The following is an 18,291-nucleotide window of genomic DNA, read 5'->3' as shown; positions in this document are numbered from 1 at the left end:
CGCAGTCTCCTTTTCTCAAGGGAGAACAATCCCAGTCTCTTAAGTCGTTCCTCGTAATCCAAGTTCTCCATACCTTTTATTAGCTTCGTTGCTCATCTCTGCACCCTCTCCAGCAGTTTTATATCCCTCTTTAGGTTGGGAGACCAATGTTGGACACAGTATTCCAAATGTGGTCTAGCCATTGCCCTATAAAGCGTCATTATAACTTTCTCCGATCCGTGCTGCACATGTGGGGGAGAGAAAGGAAATAGGAAGAATTGGGGTGGAGGAGAGGAAGGGAGAGATAATCATTGTACATGAAAAAAAATAAGACATAGTGCCTTTTTTGGGCCCCAAATTTAAATAAGACTGTCTTATTTTCGGGGAAACATGGTATTTAATCCTTCCTGTTAAACCCTGGTTGAAATGAGCACTTAAAAAATAATCTGCATGGCTCTAAGCTGTTGTAAAACTCAACAGGGAATTTTGTCCTCCTAGACGTGTATTCCCTTGGTGAAATTGCCTATTGCTAATCTTTATCAGATCCTATTTATTGAGATTTTTTTTGGGGGGGTAATTATTTTTTTTCCATTCTTTGATTATTCTGCCTTTGCTTCTTTCTTTTGAATGTTTCTTTTTAGAGAGACGGCATCTAAAGCTGAAGATGGGGTTGTAACGCCACTTAGCAGCGGCAGCAGGCTGCGGTTCTTCAACATGAAAAGAACCATTTCCCAACAGTCTTTCGACAGCGCCTCTCTGGATGGGAATGTCAGCGGGCTGGAGGACAGATTCTCCATAGACAGCGATGGCAGCGAAGGCTTTGTGATGCTCATGGATTCAGGTAGTAGGCGTGGCTACCATTACGTTCTCACTTAGCTTTCAGTGATCACAAAAATGTATTTTCTCTCCTCCTTTGATATGAGCTGTGAGCAAAAAGAAGCAAAAAGGATTCAGCTGGTAGGAATTTGGAACTTGTGAACAGCAGTGATGGCCATCAAGTTTTCAACCCTAGTTATTTATGTCCACATTTTTCATCTAAATTCTACTTAAATTGGAGACGGTACCTCATATTTGCTTTGCTGTACTTATGTTTGGATTATGAATGGCTGAGCAGCTTTCAAGCAACAAACTCTTAAAAGAGTTTCCTTAGGAAATTTTAATATCAATAGGTGATGAGGTTTATAGGTGGATTTGATTATGTGTGGAAAGGAATCTGAATTAGCGAATGACACGGGGACAAATTTTTCCCATTCCCGCGAGTTCTTTTCCTGTCCCTGCCCCATTCCTGCAGCTCTGTCCTCATTTGCACAAGCCTCAAACACTTTCAAATCATAAGTAGCAACATTCTAGAGCTCAGATTGTGATGTCATAATGCCTCATTCCACTAATGCCTAAACTCCGTCCTCATCTGCACAAGCCTCAAACACTTTAAAATCCTAAGTAGCAACATTCTAGAGCTCAGATTGTGATGTCATAATGCCTCATTCCACCAATGCCTAAACTCCGTCCTCATCTGCACAAGCCACAAACACTTTAAAATCCTAAGTAGCAACATTCTAGAGCTCAGATTGTGATGTCATAATGCCTCATTCCACCAATGCCTAAGCTCCGTCCTCATCTGCACAAGCCTCAAACACTTTAAAATCATAAGTGTTCGAGGCTTGTACGGTTAAGGCAGAGCTTACAGGAATGGGCAGGGACAGCAACAAAACTTGTGGGACGGGGTGGGGAAATTGAGTTCCTGTGGGGATGGGGACAAATTTGTTGCTGTGTCATTCTCTAATCTGAATGTTTAGATCCCATATACCTTGTACTAATCTTGATATAGCCCGGCATCACACCTGCTTGCCTCCGTTGTGGATCCTTAGATGTTTGAAGTACCGTATTTTCGCGGATATAACGCGCACCCGTGTAAAACGCGCACACGGGTATAGCGCGCAGAAATCACGATGACATGTACAAAAACTTTTGTATACCGCGCTCACGGGTATACCGCGCATGATGCCCGACGCTCCTTTCGCCCGCCCTGACTTTCCGTGCGCTGTCCCGACTCTCCGTTCACCCCCCCTGACTTCCGTGCACTGCCCTGACTTTCCGTGCGCTGTCCCGACTCTCAGTTCACCCCCCCTGACTTCCGTGCACTGCCCTGACTTTCCGTGCGCTGTCCCGACTCTCCGTTCACCCCCCCTGACTTTCCGTGCACTGTCCTCCCTTGAAGTCCTGTCCCCCCTTGAAGGTCTGTCCCCATCCTGAAAGCCTGATGCTCCCCCCGACGTCCGATACATCCCCCCCCCCCGGCAGGACCACTCGCCCCCTCACCCCGAAGGACCGCCGACTCCCCAACAATATCGGGTCAGGAGGGAGCCCAAACCCTCCTGGCCACGGCGACCCCCTAACCCCACCCCGCACTACATTACGGGCAGGAGGGATCCCAGGCCCTCCTGCCCTCGACGCAAACCCCCTCCCCCCAACAACCGCCCCCCCCAAGAACCTCCGCCCGTCCCCCAGCCGACCCGCGACCCCCCTGGCCGACCCCCACGACACCCCCACCCGCCTTCCCCGTACCTTTGTGTAGTTGGGCCAGAAGGGAGCCCAAACCCTCCTGGCCACGGCGACCCCCTAACCCCACCCCGCACTACATTACGGGCAGGAGGGATCCCAGGCCCTCGACGCAAACCCCCCCTCCCCTCCACGACCGCCCCCCCCAAGAACCTCCGACCGCCCCCCCAGCCGACCCGCGACCCCCCTGGCCGACCCCCACGACCCCCCTTCCCCGTACCTTTGGTAGTTGGCCGGACAGACGGGAGCCAAACCCGCCTGTCCGGCAGGCAGCCAACGAAGGAATGAGGCCGGATTGGCCCATCCGTCCTAAAGGCAAATAGAATGTTGGGCATGATAAAGAAAGGAATCTCGAGTAGATCGGAGAAAGTTATAATGCCGCTTTATAGGGCAATGGTCAGACCACACTTGGAATACTGCGTCCAACATTGGTCTCCCTACCTAAAGAAGGATATAAAACTGCTGGAGAGGGTGCAGAGACGAGCAACAAAACTGGTGAAGGGTATGGAGAAACTGGAATACGAGGATAGACTTATAACACTAGGATTGTTCTCCCTAGAGAAAAGGAGACTGCGTGGGGATATGATCGAGACCTTCAAAATACTGAAAGGAATCGACAAAATAGAGCAGAGAAGATTATTTACATTGTCCAATTTGACACGGACTAGAGGACATGAAATGAAGCTAAGGGGGGACAGGTTCAGGACTAATGTCAGGAAGTTCTGCTTCACTCAGAGAGTGGTTGACGCCTGGAATGCCCTCCCAGAGGAGATTATTGCGGAATCGACCGTCCTAGGCTTCAAGAGCAAACTAGATGCATATCTCCTTAAGAGAGGCATATAAAGATATGATGGACTATAAATTACGTCAGGGTACACCTGGCAGGGCCTCCGCGTGCGCGGATCGCCGGACTTGATGGACCAAAGGTCTGATCCGGAGATGGCAGTTCTTATGTTCTTATGTTCTTAAAGCTCCGCCTACTGGTGGGGCCTAAGGCGCGTGGGCCAATCAGAATAGGCCCTGGAGCCTTAGGTCTCACCTGGGGGCGCGGCCTGAGACACATGGTCGGGTTGGGCCCATGTGCCTCAGGCCGCGCCCCCAGGTGGGACCTAAGGCTCCAGGGCCTATTCTGATTGGCCCACGCGCCTTAGGCCCCACCAGTAGGCGGAGCTTTAGGACGGATGGGCCAATCCGGCCTCATTCCTTCGTTGGCTGCCTGCCGGACAGGCGGGTTTGGCTCCCGTCTGTCCGGCCAACTACCAAAGGTACGGGGAAGGGGGGTGGGGGGGGTCGTGGGGGTCGGCCAGGGGGGTCGTGGGTCGGCTGGGGGGGGCGGTCGGAGGTTCTTGGGGGGGGGCGGTCGTTGGGGGGGGGGGGGGGGTTTGCGTCGAGGGCAGGAGGGCCTGGGATCCCTCCTGCCCGTAATGTAGTGCGGGGTGGGGTTAGGGGGTCGCCGTGGCCAGGAGGGTTTGGGCTCCCTTCTTGCCCGATATTGTCGGGAAGTCGGCGGTCCTTCGGGGTGGGGGTGCGAGTGGTCCTGCCGGGGGGGGGGGATGTATCGGACGTCGGGGAGTCGGCCGGGCAAGAGGGCTTGGGCTCCCTCTTGCTCCGATCGTGGATGCGGGTGCGGGTGGGAGCGCGTGCGAGCGGTCCTGCTGGGGGGTGAATCGGGCGTCGGGCGGGGTGGGAACTATGTTTAAAAACTTTTGTATACCGCGCTCAGGCATATAACGCGCGAGGGGTATGCGCGGTAGGTAAAAACGCGTATAGCGCGCGCGTTATATCCGCGAAAATACGGTACATGTACATTCCATTGTAGTGGGTGATGAGAAATCTCAGCGCCATATCTGGAAGCTTCTGCTGCGGATATTTTGAGATCTCCTTAACAACGGCCTGCTAGAAATCCTTGTTTATCTTAAGAGATTTCAGCTCCATTACAGCATGCGCCTATAATCCAAGATAAGAGTCATCTTAAAATGAACTTCTTCGTGCTTCAAGTTGGAATGAGTTATTTGGGGTTTTTTTTTCCTTACAGAGTCCAGCATTGAGCCCGGATTATCTGAACAGCTGCTCTCCAATCACACCGGCACAAGAGATAGCCCAACAGATCCTGCTGATGGAATATATGGCACAGAGCATGACAGGAGAGCTTCATCTGATCTGAATAGCTCAGTCTCTCAGAGCGTGGATGATGTTGACTTGCCTATGGTTGGTTGTATCTTTTCTTGGTGTTTTTAACAGATTCTTTGAAGTTAGTTGCCTCAGCTTCGACTTAGAAAGGTTATATCTTCTTATGACAAGTGACAGGATTATTTTCCGTCTTATTTCAAACTGGGTTTTCCTGATTATTTAGGCCCACCATTGATCTTCATGCAATCCTCCCACTCCTGATCTGGCACCATTGATCGTACCAATAAATATTTCTATAATGCTTGCTGTGGATTCTTGACCACTTGGGCACTGAACAGAAAGCCAATAATTTTGCTTTTTCTTGTTCATCTTGCTAGATCAGTCCAGACTGATGCATGTATTTAATAAATAGGCCCCATTATACAGAATAGGGTTTGCAGTAAAATGAATGCACATTAACACAGAAATGCAGGTTTGTAACTCTAGCCCAGAGTTTACAGTTTAATATTTACTGTAAGTTGAAGGTAGAAGAATTTAGTGATTTTGAGTTCACTTCTATTTTTTTAATTGATTTTCAAGAAAATTACAGACCAGCTAAGCAATAATACTCATAGAACAACCAAGCACCGTGATACAATCTTAACAGTTTTATGTCTGGACAATAATACGTTATCTGTCAGTTCCCATTTACGGTTCTTACTTCTACTCATGACAGTCCTGTCCTCTGCCTCCTTTTTATATCTATGATATAGACATACAGTCTTCCTCCACAGACATTTGATAGTTGATCACAACCAGCTGAAGGGTAACAGCCATGAAAAAGTCCAGCAGCGTAACCTGATCCTTCAGTAGTAAACTTTCCAGACTCGCCAATTTCCAAATCAAAATATGATAACCGAAATCCTCCAGTGAAGGGCAATAGCTGTATGATTTTATTTCACACAAACCTCCAGATAGACTGAATTTAAGGACAAGAACATAAAACATGTTCATATGTTCCAGTTGGATTTCCTCAATACCAGAGTAGTCACAGAGTCCTATAAAGAATTGACCCATATAAAATGAGTTCTTAATGAGGTCCGAAAGAGGTATCAGACAGCCCAACAAACAGTTTAGTTTGAAGGGAATAAACTCTTCATTTGCCCCACGGTACCTCCTCCTCCTCTGTGTTAATTCTTTTTTTTTTTTTTCAATTATTGCTATCACTTTTAGTCATTTCTAGTGCTTATATCTTATTATTTCATACGATTACTCGTGAATATCAATTCTGAATACTTAGCTTTCAGCCTTGAAATCATTCCCCTGAACGCCAACGCGTTTTGGGTTCTTTGTCAAGGCGACATGGGGAAAGCTGAAACCCAAGAAACATCATGATTAGCACTATCAAATATAAACAGCAGTAAAAATATTTTACTGCGGAAAGCTTAACCCTCCCACTGCTTCAACATTAGTTGCTTACCTACTATGGTGAACATACACTGCATACCGCCACAAGACTTATCAAAAGACAAGCCGCGGCATAAAGACTCTGGACTTAAATACCCCACCTGTATGACGACATTTCCGGGGGAGAAAGAAAAAGAATTAACACGGAGGAGGAGGTACCGTGGGGCAAATGAAGAGTTTATTCCCTTCAAACTAAACTGTTTGTTGGGCTGTCTGATACCCCTTTCGGACCTCATTAAGAACTCATTTTATATGGGTCAATTCTTTATAGGACTCTGTGACTACTCTGGTATTGAGATACCTTAAGCTATTATTAAGAAGAATTGGTAGCAAGATGGCCCAGTTGGATTTTGACATGACCAATGGTGATTGCTAATAGCTGTACTAAACTAGGAGAGTTTGTATGACATCCAATTTGCCTTGTGCAGGATTATGTATGCTAATTGTTGCATCATTGAATAAAAGGATGCTGTACGAGCATTCCACCAAATTTTACACCATTCAAAAACATCAAGCTTCATTGCAAACTCTCACTTTGGTCCCACTCGCACTGCAATGCACTAATTAGACCCAGCATGTAGAAGTGTACGCTCAGACACTCTATAGAGCTAGTTCTCTTCCATATCAGAGAGGGGTGTCAATAAATTAGTGTTTGGATTTTCCTGTTCCAGGTGTCCATCTTGAACCTGAAGATGGGCAACATCAACTGTGCAATAGAGACTAGAGGTGATGATCTGACTGTCGCTGTGCAGGCTGCTGAGGTGGTTCTAGAGCAGTTGAAGAATATCAGCCTGCGACAATTCCTACACCGTGATCCAGTTATGGGTAAGCCATGATTTGGCAGAGGCTTGTAATATAATCCAGCTAAAGCCAAGGGGTCAGGACCTGACCTTATTAATCACTAGATGGACACAACAATTTTCATACATAGATCTGAAATGCATACCATTTGCTTGAAAGAAGAATGCACCTTCTCTATCTGTTAACATATTTTCCTCTCTAAGGTGATGTAGGTGTGGAAAAATTAGGAAGAGAGCCCAGTCGTACCCAGCCTGAAGTATGTTTGCGTTTTGAAGCTGGACCTAGTGCTGCAGTATTTTCTCCATTAGCTGTCCAGAATGGATTCCTTCACCTCCTGATCAGCAATTATAGCACGGAACTGATGATGTCATCCCTCACCCATCTGGGACCCTTCCTAGAAGATGAACTGGTCCCTGAGGTGATACCAATGAAGATAGAAGTGGCAGACACTAAGATTACGCTAAAGGTAAGGGCATGGACATGTCTTGTGATTCCTATCAAGTTTAAGTTTATTTAAAAATTTGATTTGATCGCAAAATCATAATCCAGTGCGATTTGCAAATAACAATAAAATCAGGGTAAGAGAAAGAAAAACACATTGATTAAACCAGACAATTAATACAACTTTTGACAAAACAGACCAAGAGGAAAAAAAAAAAAAGGATCAAATACAATTCATAAACAAATATAAAACAATAGGATGGGAAAAGGTTACTCGCTCAATTTTCACTTAACAGCACTATTAGTCTGCTGTAGAGTATCCTGATTATTTACACCTAAGCAGCAATGAGACCAGCCACAACCACCGAGAGCACACAGACCCGATCCTACCAAGAGTGTGAACTCTTCCCCCCCTGCAATCCGCTAAGAAGATCGACTGTCGGCTCCGGGCGGCTTTCCCGCAGAGGAGAGAATCCTGCATTCACCGTGGACCTCATCTGGGGCAGCCTCCTTGGAGCGGCTGGGGCACGGGCAGTGTGTCTGGAGGGAATGCATGGATGGGAGAACATCGCAGGGGAGGAGACATAGGCATCCTGGGACTGTCGGCCAAGTCTCTTCCCTGAAGAAGCCCTTTCTGGAAACGTCAATCGCTCCTCCTAAACTTACTTGCTCCACTTCATCACTGACGCTGACCCATTCTGCTTCTATTCCTTTCTCTCCTCTCTTCTACCTTCCAAAGTATTTAGATCAATGCTGTCTTGTTAAAATGTTTATTTTATTTTTATTTTTCCTCTAACTCTACTTTTCACTTCTCTATTACCCTCCAGGTACTTTAGTTAGATTGTGAGCCTTCGGGACAGTAAGGGAATTTTTCAAGTACCTTTCTTATTTCTAATCTTAATGTATATTTTCTGTAAACCGCTTAGAACCTAACGGATGTAGCGGTATATAAGAAATAAATTACATTACATTACATTACATTATATAGAATTCAAATAACTCCGTTAAATGCATCCTTAAAAAGCCAGCTTTTCAGAAGACTTTTAAACTTACTAAGTAATTTTTCTTCCCTTATATTGATTGGGAGCAAATTCCAGATTTGAGGGGCCGTGACAGAAAAGATCGTGTCCCTCCTTGAATAAATGAGTCTTAGTGAAGGGGCTAAGAGGAGAGATTTTTCTTCAGATCTTAAAGATTTTGTAGGAATATAAGGGATTAGAAGCCTTTCTAGAAATGCTATTTTATATGTAATTCTATGATTTACAGGTAACCAGTGCTTTTCCTTTAAGAGGGGAGTCACATGATCAATTTTTTTTTTCTTTTGGTAATTATTTTTATTGCATAGGCACTGCAAAAGTAAAACCTCTGCTTCTTAAATTTTGTCCTATTGCAAAAATTTTTTTTAATAAGTTACCTTCTTCTATCCAACCTTGCTCTTCTTTCCTCTTCAGGATGACAGTCCCCAGGTATATCCCTCTTCTCTGGGCCCTATCCCAATAACCCTAGCTATAGATCACATTCTAGTCCAGCGCAAGGATGATGGAGTCTTTTATATCACAGGTAAGCATTTTAACTTACCAGTAAATAAAACCTCATTTATTTTCTCTACTAGTATTTTAGCCCGTTACATTAACGGGTGCTAGAATATATGTCTGTCTGTCTGTCTTTATTTCTGTCTCTCTCTCCCTCCTGCTGTCTTTCTGTCTATCTTTGTCCCTGGCCCCCTTTGTCTGTCTGTCTTTCTGTGTATCTCCCTGCCCCTGTGTCTTCTTTTTTACTGTCTCCGTTCCTCCCTCTGTCTGTCTGTCTGTCTAAAGCAGCATTCCCTCCCCCTCCATTTCCCTCCCCCCACACCACTTCCCTGTGCAGCAGCATTAGTGTTAGCGTTTCCTCTACCCCCCTTTCCCTTCCCGTGGTCCTGACTACGAACCTGGCGATTCCAGCAGCGTGTGCAGCAGTCTTCACACGCTGCTGGAATCGCCAGGTTCATAGTCGGGTCCATGGGAAGGGAAGGGAAGGGTGGGGCGGCAGGAAAGGACTCGGGTCCGGGCGGCGGGGTCATCGCAAGAGCCGGGTCGGAAAGTTGCTGGGCTCCGTTTTTGCAGTTCGTCCCAGTGGAGGGGGGAGGGGGGGGGGCAGGAGGCGCTCTTTGTGCCCCAGTCCCGGCTTGTGAAGGCGATCGTCGGCTGGCTGGGAGCAGGCTTGTAGAGGCGATCGTCGGCTGGTGACGTACTCCGCGCATGCGCACTCTCACCTAGCATGACAGATCCGATCTCAGGGAACATGCGGCGAGAGTGCGCATGCGTGGCTAGCATTTTATTATTATAGATTGTGTTCTCTCCTCTCCCAGTTAGTGTTCAAGTTATATGTACTTCCATGACACAACAATTGTAGTAGGCTATGAGCTTCTTTAACAAGACTCCTTAAAAAGCTGTAGACCTCTGCAGATTTGACCATTATTTCTACACCAACTTCTCATTCCTCAGTACTCCTCTCGAACTCTTAGATCTACAAATCAAAATTTCCTACTAATTCCTTCTATAAAAGAATTTTATTACACACGAAAAATAAATTTTGCGGTATCTGCCCCGACACTGTGGAACTCTCTCCCACAACCACTCCGAGAAGAACAAAATCTCGATAAATTCAAGAAAAGCTTAAAAACATTCCTATTTCATGACGCATTTTCTTCAGTCTAAACTTCTCTTTAATTTCATATTTCATATACTACTCTACATCACATTCCTTTTTCCCCACCCTATATGTTATAACCCCTACCCCTCTATCTCCTTTTTCTCTCTACAATGTAACTTTACCTACCCTTTCCCCTTTTGCCCCCACTATCTAGTCTGTTATGTTAAAGTCTTGAATGTTCACTACACACTCTAATTTATTTAATATTTTATTTTACTTGTACCTCTTTAAATTTCTTTTTTTTTTTTAAATTTTATGTAAACCGGCTAGATATTAGCTTGATAGTCGGTATATTAAAACCCCAATAAACTTGAAACTTGAAACATGTTGGATCCCTGTTCTCTTTCAGCTGTACAAGCGGAAGATCAGGCATTATTCAAAAGGTCTGAACAAGCTGTGCATGACAAAAAGATCCCACAAGAAATCACTGCTGTGGCAAGAAAGCCAAGAAAAGCTGCATTTTCACAAAAGGTATTTTTCTGTTTGATCTTCAGTATGTAAATGTGTTGAAATAACATAAATCACAGAGGTACAGGAGATTAAGGGAGGTTCTTGCTCCAAAGAGCATAGTTGGTGTGGACTGCTGTACATAAATGTTTAAAAGCTCATTATACTGAACACTTAGAGGTCAATATTTATCACAATTTAACTGGCCAGAAATGGTGCCTAGTTAGTTAAATTGCCGCTGAAAATAACCAATTAGCGCCAAATTCAAAACTGGCTATTTTAGGGTATATTCTGGTGTGGAGTCAGCACTTGGCCGATTAGGAGCTGATATTCAGACCTTAACCTGCAAGGTTAACCACATAAATTGAGTTGCATAAACCATCAATCTCATCTTTATATGGTAACCCATAGCCAGTTAAGTGCTGAATATTGCACGTAACCAAATGGATTAGCCAGCTCTGAAACTCAGTGCTGCTGTCCAGATGTGGCTAATTGCACCGGCTAAATATTGCTGATTTTGAAAAAATAAGCACTTTTGGAATTTCAAGAAATTTGATGAAAATTGGTTGTCAAAGGGAAGAAATTATTGATCAGGAAAGTCAGATTTGAAATAAACATCTTTCTTTGAGCTGATTACTGGCAATGAATCAATTCATTCAGAACTTTGCAGTACAATTGATTTTTAATTTGGAAAAAAATGGATCACATTACTCCTTATTTTCGTAAACTAGACTGGCTTCCAATAGAGGCCAGGGTAGTTTTAAAATTTGGCTGTTTTTGTTATAAGGTGCTTTATGTCTATTGCTATGTTATCTGATTGATAAATTTGCTTTCAATATATTGAGGCGCCCTTCATGTTTTTCTGTTTGTTTGCTTTTTATGTTTCCTGCTGTAAGGGACTGCTTTAAATTGAAATATATGGAAAATATGTTGGCTTTCAGGCTGCTAGTTGGGAGAGAAAACTAGGCCCTGCATCTGTATTTTATGGTTATTATAGGCAATTTTTTTTTGTGTGGGGGGGGAGGAATAATGTGGATATAATGCATATTTCCATTGTTATTTTGTAATTCTCTGTAATGCACAGTTCTCTTTTTGTTAACCGCATAGAACTGCAAGGTGTTTGTGGTATACAAACGGAGTGGTATGTTATGGTACTTGATCACATGGCAGCCTATTCACTTCTCTACCTCTGCGAATAGCAGTCATTTATCATCCCCTCAACAAAGTCCCCTTCCTCCTTTCTCACTTAATTTAACTCCTGTCTTTCAGGCTTAAGAACATAAGAAGTTGCCTCCGCTGAGGCAGACCATAGGTCCATCCTGCTCAGCGGTCCGCTCCCGCGGCGGCCCATCAGGCCCACTGCCTGAGCAATGGTCTATACCTATCTATACCCCCCAATCCCTTTTTCTTCTAGGAATCTATCCAAACCTTCTTTGAAACCATTTAGTGTTTTCTTGTCTACAACAGCCTCTGGAAGCGCGTTCCATGTATCTACCACCCTCTGAGTGAAAAAGTACTTCCTAGCGTTTGTTCTAAACCTGTCCCCTTTCAATTTCCCCCAATGCCCCCTTGTGCTTGTGGTGCCCCTTAATTTGAAGAATCTGTCCCTGTCTACTTTTTCTATGCCCTTCAGGATCTTGAAGGTTTCTATCATGTCTCCTCTAAGTCTTCGCTTCTCCAGGGAGAAAAGTCCCAACTGCTTCAATCTGTCGGTATATGGGAGATTTTCCATTCCCTTTATCAGTTTGGTTGCTCTTCTTTGTACTCCCTCAAGTACCGCCATGTCTTTCTTGAGGTACGGCGACCAGTACTGGACACAGTACTCCAGATGCGGCCGTACCATTGCACGATACAGCGGCATGATAACTTCCTTCGTCCTGGTCGTAATACCCTTCTTAATGATACCCAGCATTCTGTTTGCTTTCCTAGAGGCTGTGGCGCATTGCACCGATGCCTTCAGTGTTGCGTCTACCATCAGGCTTCCTTGATTCATCTTCTCCCTCCCTCATTCTTGGGGATTTTAACTTTCACCCATCCAACAAACTGCTAAGGCCGGTCGCTTCCATCTCTACAGCATCACCAAAATTACCCCCTGTCTCTCAGAGCCCTTGTCCACACTCTCATAACCTCATGCTTAGATTACTGCACTCTTTCCTTCTAACTGCAATGCTGCCTCTCCCCTTTGCAATCTGTGCTGCACGACTCATCTTCTACCAACCTCGCTACACTCATAAGAACATAAGAATTGCTGCTGCTGGGTCAGACCAGTGGTCCATCGTGCCCAGCAGTCCGCTTGCGCGGCGGCCCTTAGGTCAAAGACCAGTGCCCTATTTGAGTCTAGCCTTACCTGCGTACGTTCTGGTTCAGCAGCAACTCATCTAACCTTTTCTCATGTCTTCCCTCTCCTTAAATCACTTCACTGGCTTCCTATCCACCTTTGCATACAGTTCAAACTCCTATTATTGACCTACAATATCTCTCCTCTCTTCTCTCTCCTTATACATCTCCCAGAGAACTCCGTTCTTCAGATAAGCCGCTCTTAGCTATACCCTTTTCCTCCACTGCCAATTCCAGACTTCGTTCCTTTCATCTAGCTCCCCCCCTGTGCCTGGAATAAATTGCCTGAGTTTGTCTGCCATGCCCCTTCCCTTGCTTAAAAGCAGACTGAAAACCCACCTTTTTTTGATATAGCCTTCAATCCATAACCTTACTCCCCACTGCCTACTAACCCAGCCAGCAGATTAACCATTCCCCTTAACTGTATCCATGACATCTTGTTTGACTTGTCTGTTTAGATTGTAAGCTCTTTTGAGCAGGGACTGTCTTCTTTGTGAGTCTGTACAGCACTGCTCACGTCTGGTAGCACTATAGAAATAATTATTAATAGTAGTAGTAGTAGTTTTTGATTTTGTCAGTTTTCTGCCACAGTGTACAGCAAGGGCTGGAATCTGGTACCATGAGCCTTCATTCATGTTTACCGTGGTTAATTTTTCTTCCATATTTTTTCTCTCTTAACCCCTTCCCCTTCAAGCAACAGCTCTGAACCAGGGCTCCTCTCTAACCCTGCAATCATGGGCCCTACATCCAGCCACACACTGTCACCATCGTACAATGATGGGGTCTCGCTCTTACTAGCTCAGCTCTGATCTTGGAGTCAAACACAGTTCCTTCTGTATGGTGGTGCACACTAGAGAATGACACGGTGACAAAATTCATCACCGTTCCTGTCCCCGCGGATAACCGCGGGAAATAATCCCATGTCATTTTCTAGTGTCTATTTCAACCTCGGTCCTTCTACACCAGCATTCTTCAAAGCAAAGCTTGCGGGTCAGTGGCTGTGGCCATTCATACACCGATTCTTATGGGAGCCAAGGATAATGAAGCCATTGTGACATCACTGATGTGATTGGCTCTTAGGCACTGGTGGAATGAGGCATTATGACATCACAATATCTGCTCTGGATACCAGAGACTGTCATTCTCAACCTCAGTCCTTCTACACCAGCATTCTTCAAAGCAAAGCTTGCGGGTCAGTGGTTGTGGCCATTCATACTCTGATTCTTCCCTCTCTCCTTAAAGAATGACAGGAAGATGGTTTCCCGCGGGGACGTGAACGGTGATGAATTTTGTCACCGTGTCATTCTCTAGTGCACATAATGCCATTGAGATGGTTAGGGTTCTTACTTTTTTAAAATGGTCTAAAACTTTAGCATTGCACTACCTTAAGGGAGCTAACTTCCATCTGACGCACTGTCGTAGCAACAACGCCTGCCCAGCTCGGCTGCTTTTGCTATACCTTTTACAGCTGCAGGAAGTGTACCAGCTTTTTTATATTCAAGTTAAAGAGCACCTTGTAAACTAAACCTAAAAAAAGATTTGTGTTTTGCTGTGAAAAAACTAACTCTTAAGAATTTATATGTAAAAGGCATTAAACACTAATGGTTATCTTTTTTTAAAAAAAATTTTGTATCTTATGTATTAGGCAGCAGTAGGTGATGCGAGATTACAGCAGGAACTTGATGCAGTAAAGGTGGAATTGGCACGAATGAACCTGGACAAAAAGCGCCTGCTGGAGGAGATCTGGAAGTACAATCCTTTATTTCAGCTCTGATGGCGGAATGTAGCCCAGACCTAAGCTGTCCAGAGGGCAGCAAAGATCCTCAAAGGAGGACAAGCAGCGGTCATGACAGTAGCCATAGAAAATGGCACTGCAGAGTGAGAACAAAGGGAGAAGTGCAGGCTGCAGAATTTTCATTAGGTTTTCTCTAGTTTGGAAAGTTAGCAGAGGGGGGGTGTCTTTTGTTAAGTTGCACATCTTGGTACTGAGATAACATGCTGTTTTACTGTTGTCACAGAACAAAAACAGGCATTCGCTTTTAATGAAGATCTGCATGGACATACCAGTACCTCTAGCAGTTGGGTTGTGATTTATCTCACCACTGATATAATATTAGCCTCATGTTAGAAGGGAGCATCTATAGACAGATGCCCACCTCCTATATTAAGCACCTTGAATGAACTTGATGGGGTACAATCAGGCCTAAGTGATTTTGGCAGTTGTATGTTTTCAGAAGGCAGAGGAACATAGAAGAATGTATTGTAGGAGCTGTAAGTCTTACTGGTGAAGTCTGTAGTGCTCTTGAGTCATGAAGAGTAGATGGAGCACTCTGCATGAGATAATATGTGAGGTGGTAAAGATTTGCAGACTTCTCTGGGCTAGAAAGTGCAGTTAGTGGCGAAAAGAACAAAGACTTGCCTTTTAGCAGTAATAGCACATACCAGCATGAACGATGTTTAAGGTCTGAAGACTTGTCCTATGGTACAACAGAAGAAATTAGGTGGAGGTTCTGGGAGGGGGGAGGTTTGCCGTGCACATCTCTTCGATTAGTAGAATAGAGGCAGCTGTGGCATCTCCTGCAGTTGTGGAAGAAAATGAGTAAATCTGTGTGTCATAAGTTTGGAGAAATGATAACATTTCTAATGGAACGATGTTGCACCTTGCAATGGGGGAAGACTGCGATGTTGGGGATGGGGGGTTTGAAACCAGTGTGCTCACTCATCCATTCACAGCTATTAATAAAGCGTACAGTGATGCAAGTAGTCTGAGCTGCAGGCCCAGACTCAAGAGAATCGCTAAGATTTATAAGAATCACCAGTACAAGGGGCCCTTCTCCATCCAACAAGTAGTAGGCACACTGCAACATGTACTTCCTTTGGAAATTGCATTTTCTGCCAGAGGTTTTGACTTCTGTCGCCTCAAAGTAGAGAGTGATGCACATAAGGAAGAACTCTACGACAAAGCAGCAATACCTCTTCATGTGTATGTCTTGGGCTCAGCTCATTGCTAATGCTGCCAAAGGACAGCGCAGCTGTCGAACACATCCCATGCTATAAGCTCAAATAAGTGACATGGAGCCAGATTTAAACCAGCTTCACTTCAACCCCGACTCCGGCATCGCAATCTGAAAATTGCTATTTTGATGGCTCCTGTATTTAACAATACCCCAAATATTGACTCCATAAACGATTCAAACTACTCTACTAAAAAGATTTACAAATAACAAGCTGTCTTATTTCCAGAAATAATATCTGGATTAGACAGGTGGGTTACTGAGCAGCAATCTTGACCCGTGGCCCTTCCTTACCTTTGGAGCAGCAGACAGTAGTTGTGTTCCTCTTTTTGTATAACTGTAAGGTGAAGAGACTGCTCTCCTTTACCCAAAGACAGTACTGGCAAGTTCTTCTAACTGGAAGGGAGAGGAGGAAAGCAAGATTTTTATTATAAATTACTCTTAATGCACCAGCCACTTAGATTACTCTGACTTCCAACTGTCTTATTTCATTAAGAGGGTCGCACAGAGGGTCATGACTTTTAGTAGTGTGTCTGTAGCTTCCTGTAGAAAGATAATTTCATTCTGTAAATGTGGTATTTTTTCTTTATGGCCTAGTGTCTCATGGCATAACTCCACAGGATGAACTAATTTTACATTTTGAACTGCTAGTCCTGTCTGAATGATATTTATTAGAAATGTATGTATTTAATGCTAATCCAAAGGCTAATTAAAGACACAGTCTGACAGGATCCTCCACTTCTTGTGGTGGGAGGTGCTTGCAAGCCAGGACAGGTAACTGATTCCTGTACATGAACTACAAGTCCACCCAGAAGTGGCTGGAGCAATTGCTGTTTGCATATCAAGTGTTAAGTTCTTTTTCTTAGCACAGTACTAACGCCAGACTGGGTCAAAATCTAGGTCTGGGAAGTTCTGTTACATCACACAATCTTTTTACAAGTGGGGATACTTGAATTAGATGGCAGAGTGGGTGAGAAGTTGTAATAAATCATCTCATAGAATATAAGATGCAGGTTTGACTTTTGACATAGATTAGAATTTCAGTATTAGACTAACTCAGGCACTGACTGATAGATGCAATCAAAGGCATTGCCAATATGATCACTGCGTGGGCTTGGGAGCCAGAACTGACAGAGTTGTTGAAATAGCTAATACATAAGACTATGCTATGTTTGGGTCCTAAGGATGTAACTTGCTTGCTTTCCTTTCTAAATCCCAATTAGGGTTGTTATAGCATTAATATAGCCTGGGGGTGTTTGTAGGATCATTAGAACATGCCCTTCAAAAGAGCACAATCCATGCACCCAAGCAATGTAATATGCAGGAACAAATCAGAATCACAGTTACAGGGGACTGGTAATGTAGCAACACCCTCCTTGCAAATTACAGCAAAGTACTGCATTTTCTTGGAGCAGGTGTCACAAAATAAAACAAAATATTTTCCTAAAAATAATTTTGTGTCAGTAAAAACGTAAGCCCTAGGCTTGTGTCTCTGGAGCTTGAAGTCTCAGGCTTTATAAGGCTGCAGTGCTTGAGCATCAGGGACAAAGTCATTGAGCATAAAGGGGTCGAACCTCAGCATAGTAAAGTCAGCAGTGCACAGAATGGCAATGCCATGACCTATGTCAGTGAAAATCTGGAGTTGGAAGACCTGAAATATGATGTCAGAATGAAATGGCATCTTGGGTCAGAGAAGAGCTTTAGAGGACTATACCTTAGAATTCAATTAGACTCCACTGCAGTATTGCATTTGTTTTCACATTATGATATAATTATATTATTTCTGCTAGCGTGTTACCATTTGGTTCTGTGAACCATTCTTTTTTTTGTAAAGAATCTTTAATAAAAAGACATCAAACTTCTGGTCTGCCTATTTTTTTAAGTACTTAACCTCATTAGTTGAAGGACCCCCTAGTCACTAAGGCAGGGGTCCCCAAAGTCCCTCCTTGAGGGCTGAATCCAGTTGGGTTTTCAGGATTTCCCCAATGAATATGCATGAGATCTATGTGCATGCACTGCTTTCAATGCATATTCATTGGGGAAATCCTGAAAACCCGACTGGATTCGGCCCTCAAGAAGGGACTTGGGGACCCCTGCACTAAGGGATACTTTTACTAAAGGTTTAGTAAGTGCTAGCAGACATTAGTGTGTGGTAAATTCACATAGTTCATGGGTATAAAATAGTATGTGGAGATAGCTTTTGTAAAAGGGCTCCAAAATTCATTAAAAATGTTATCTGTAGATTTTCCAGAGCGTTTTAAGAGAAACTGAAGCAGGAATTATAACCATGAAAATTCTTGAAAATGTTCGTAAGAGTTTCTGTTCTCATGATATTCTGGGATACTTAAGCTGAAACTGATATTCCAGCTCTGTTTATAATAAACTGTCTAACTGGTACCTTCAGAATCTAGGCCTGTTTTCAGTACCGATAGTTTTGGAAATG

The 18,291-nt window shown here is 44.2% G+C and overlaps 1 protein-coding gene across 1 annotated transcript in view; it reads left to right on the top strand.

Annotated features, from left to right (window-relative positions):
* UHRF1BP1 (UHRF1 binding protein 1) overlaps positions 1-17,711 on the top strand; it is a 60,359-nt gene extending 42,648 nt beyond the window's left edge. Inside the window, exons 15-21 of the mRNA XM_033919225.1 lie at positions 621-820; positions 4,574-4,746; positions 6,786-6,939; positions 7,119-7,381; positions 8,808-8,916; positions 10,400-10,521; positions 14,480-17,711. Coding sequence (XP_033775116.1) covers positions 621-820; positions 4,574-4,746; positions 6,786-6,939; positions 7,119-7,381; positions 8,808-8,916; positions 10,400-10,521; positions 14,480-14,608 — 1,150 coding nt within the window. The 3' untranslated portion in view covers positions 14,609-17,711. The remainder of the gene's footprint in view (positions 1-620; positions 821-4,573; positions 4,747-6,785; positions 6,940-7,118; positions 7,382-8,807; positions 8,917-10,399; positions 10,522-14,479) is intronic.
* The last annotated feature ends 580 nt before the right edge of the window (positions 17,712-18,291 follow it).

This window comes from Geotrypetes seraphini, chromosome 13, assembly GCF_902459505.1.
Source record: "Geotrypetes seraphini chromosome 13, aGeoSer1.1, whole genome shotgun sequence".
NCBI lineage: Eukaryota > Metazoa > Chordata > Amphibia > Gymnophiona > Dermophiidae > Geotrypetes > Geotrypetes seraphini.
Note: the sequence above shows the minus strand (reverse complement) of the source record. Positions and strands in the feature narration are given on the sequence as shown.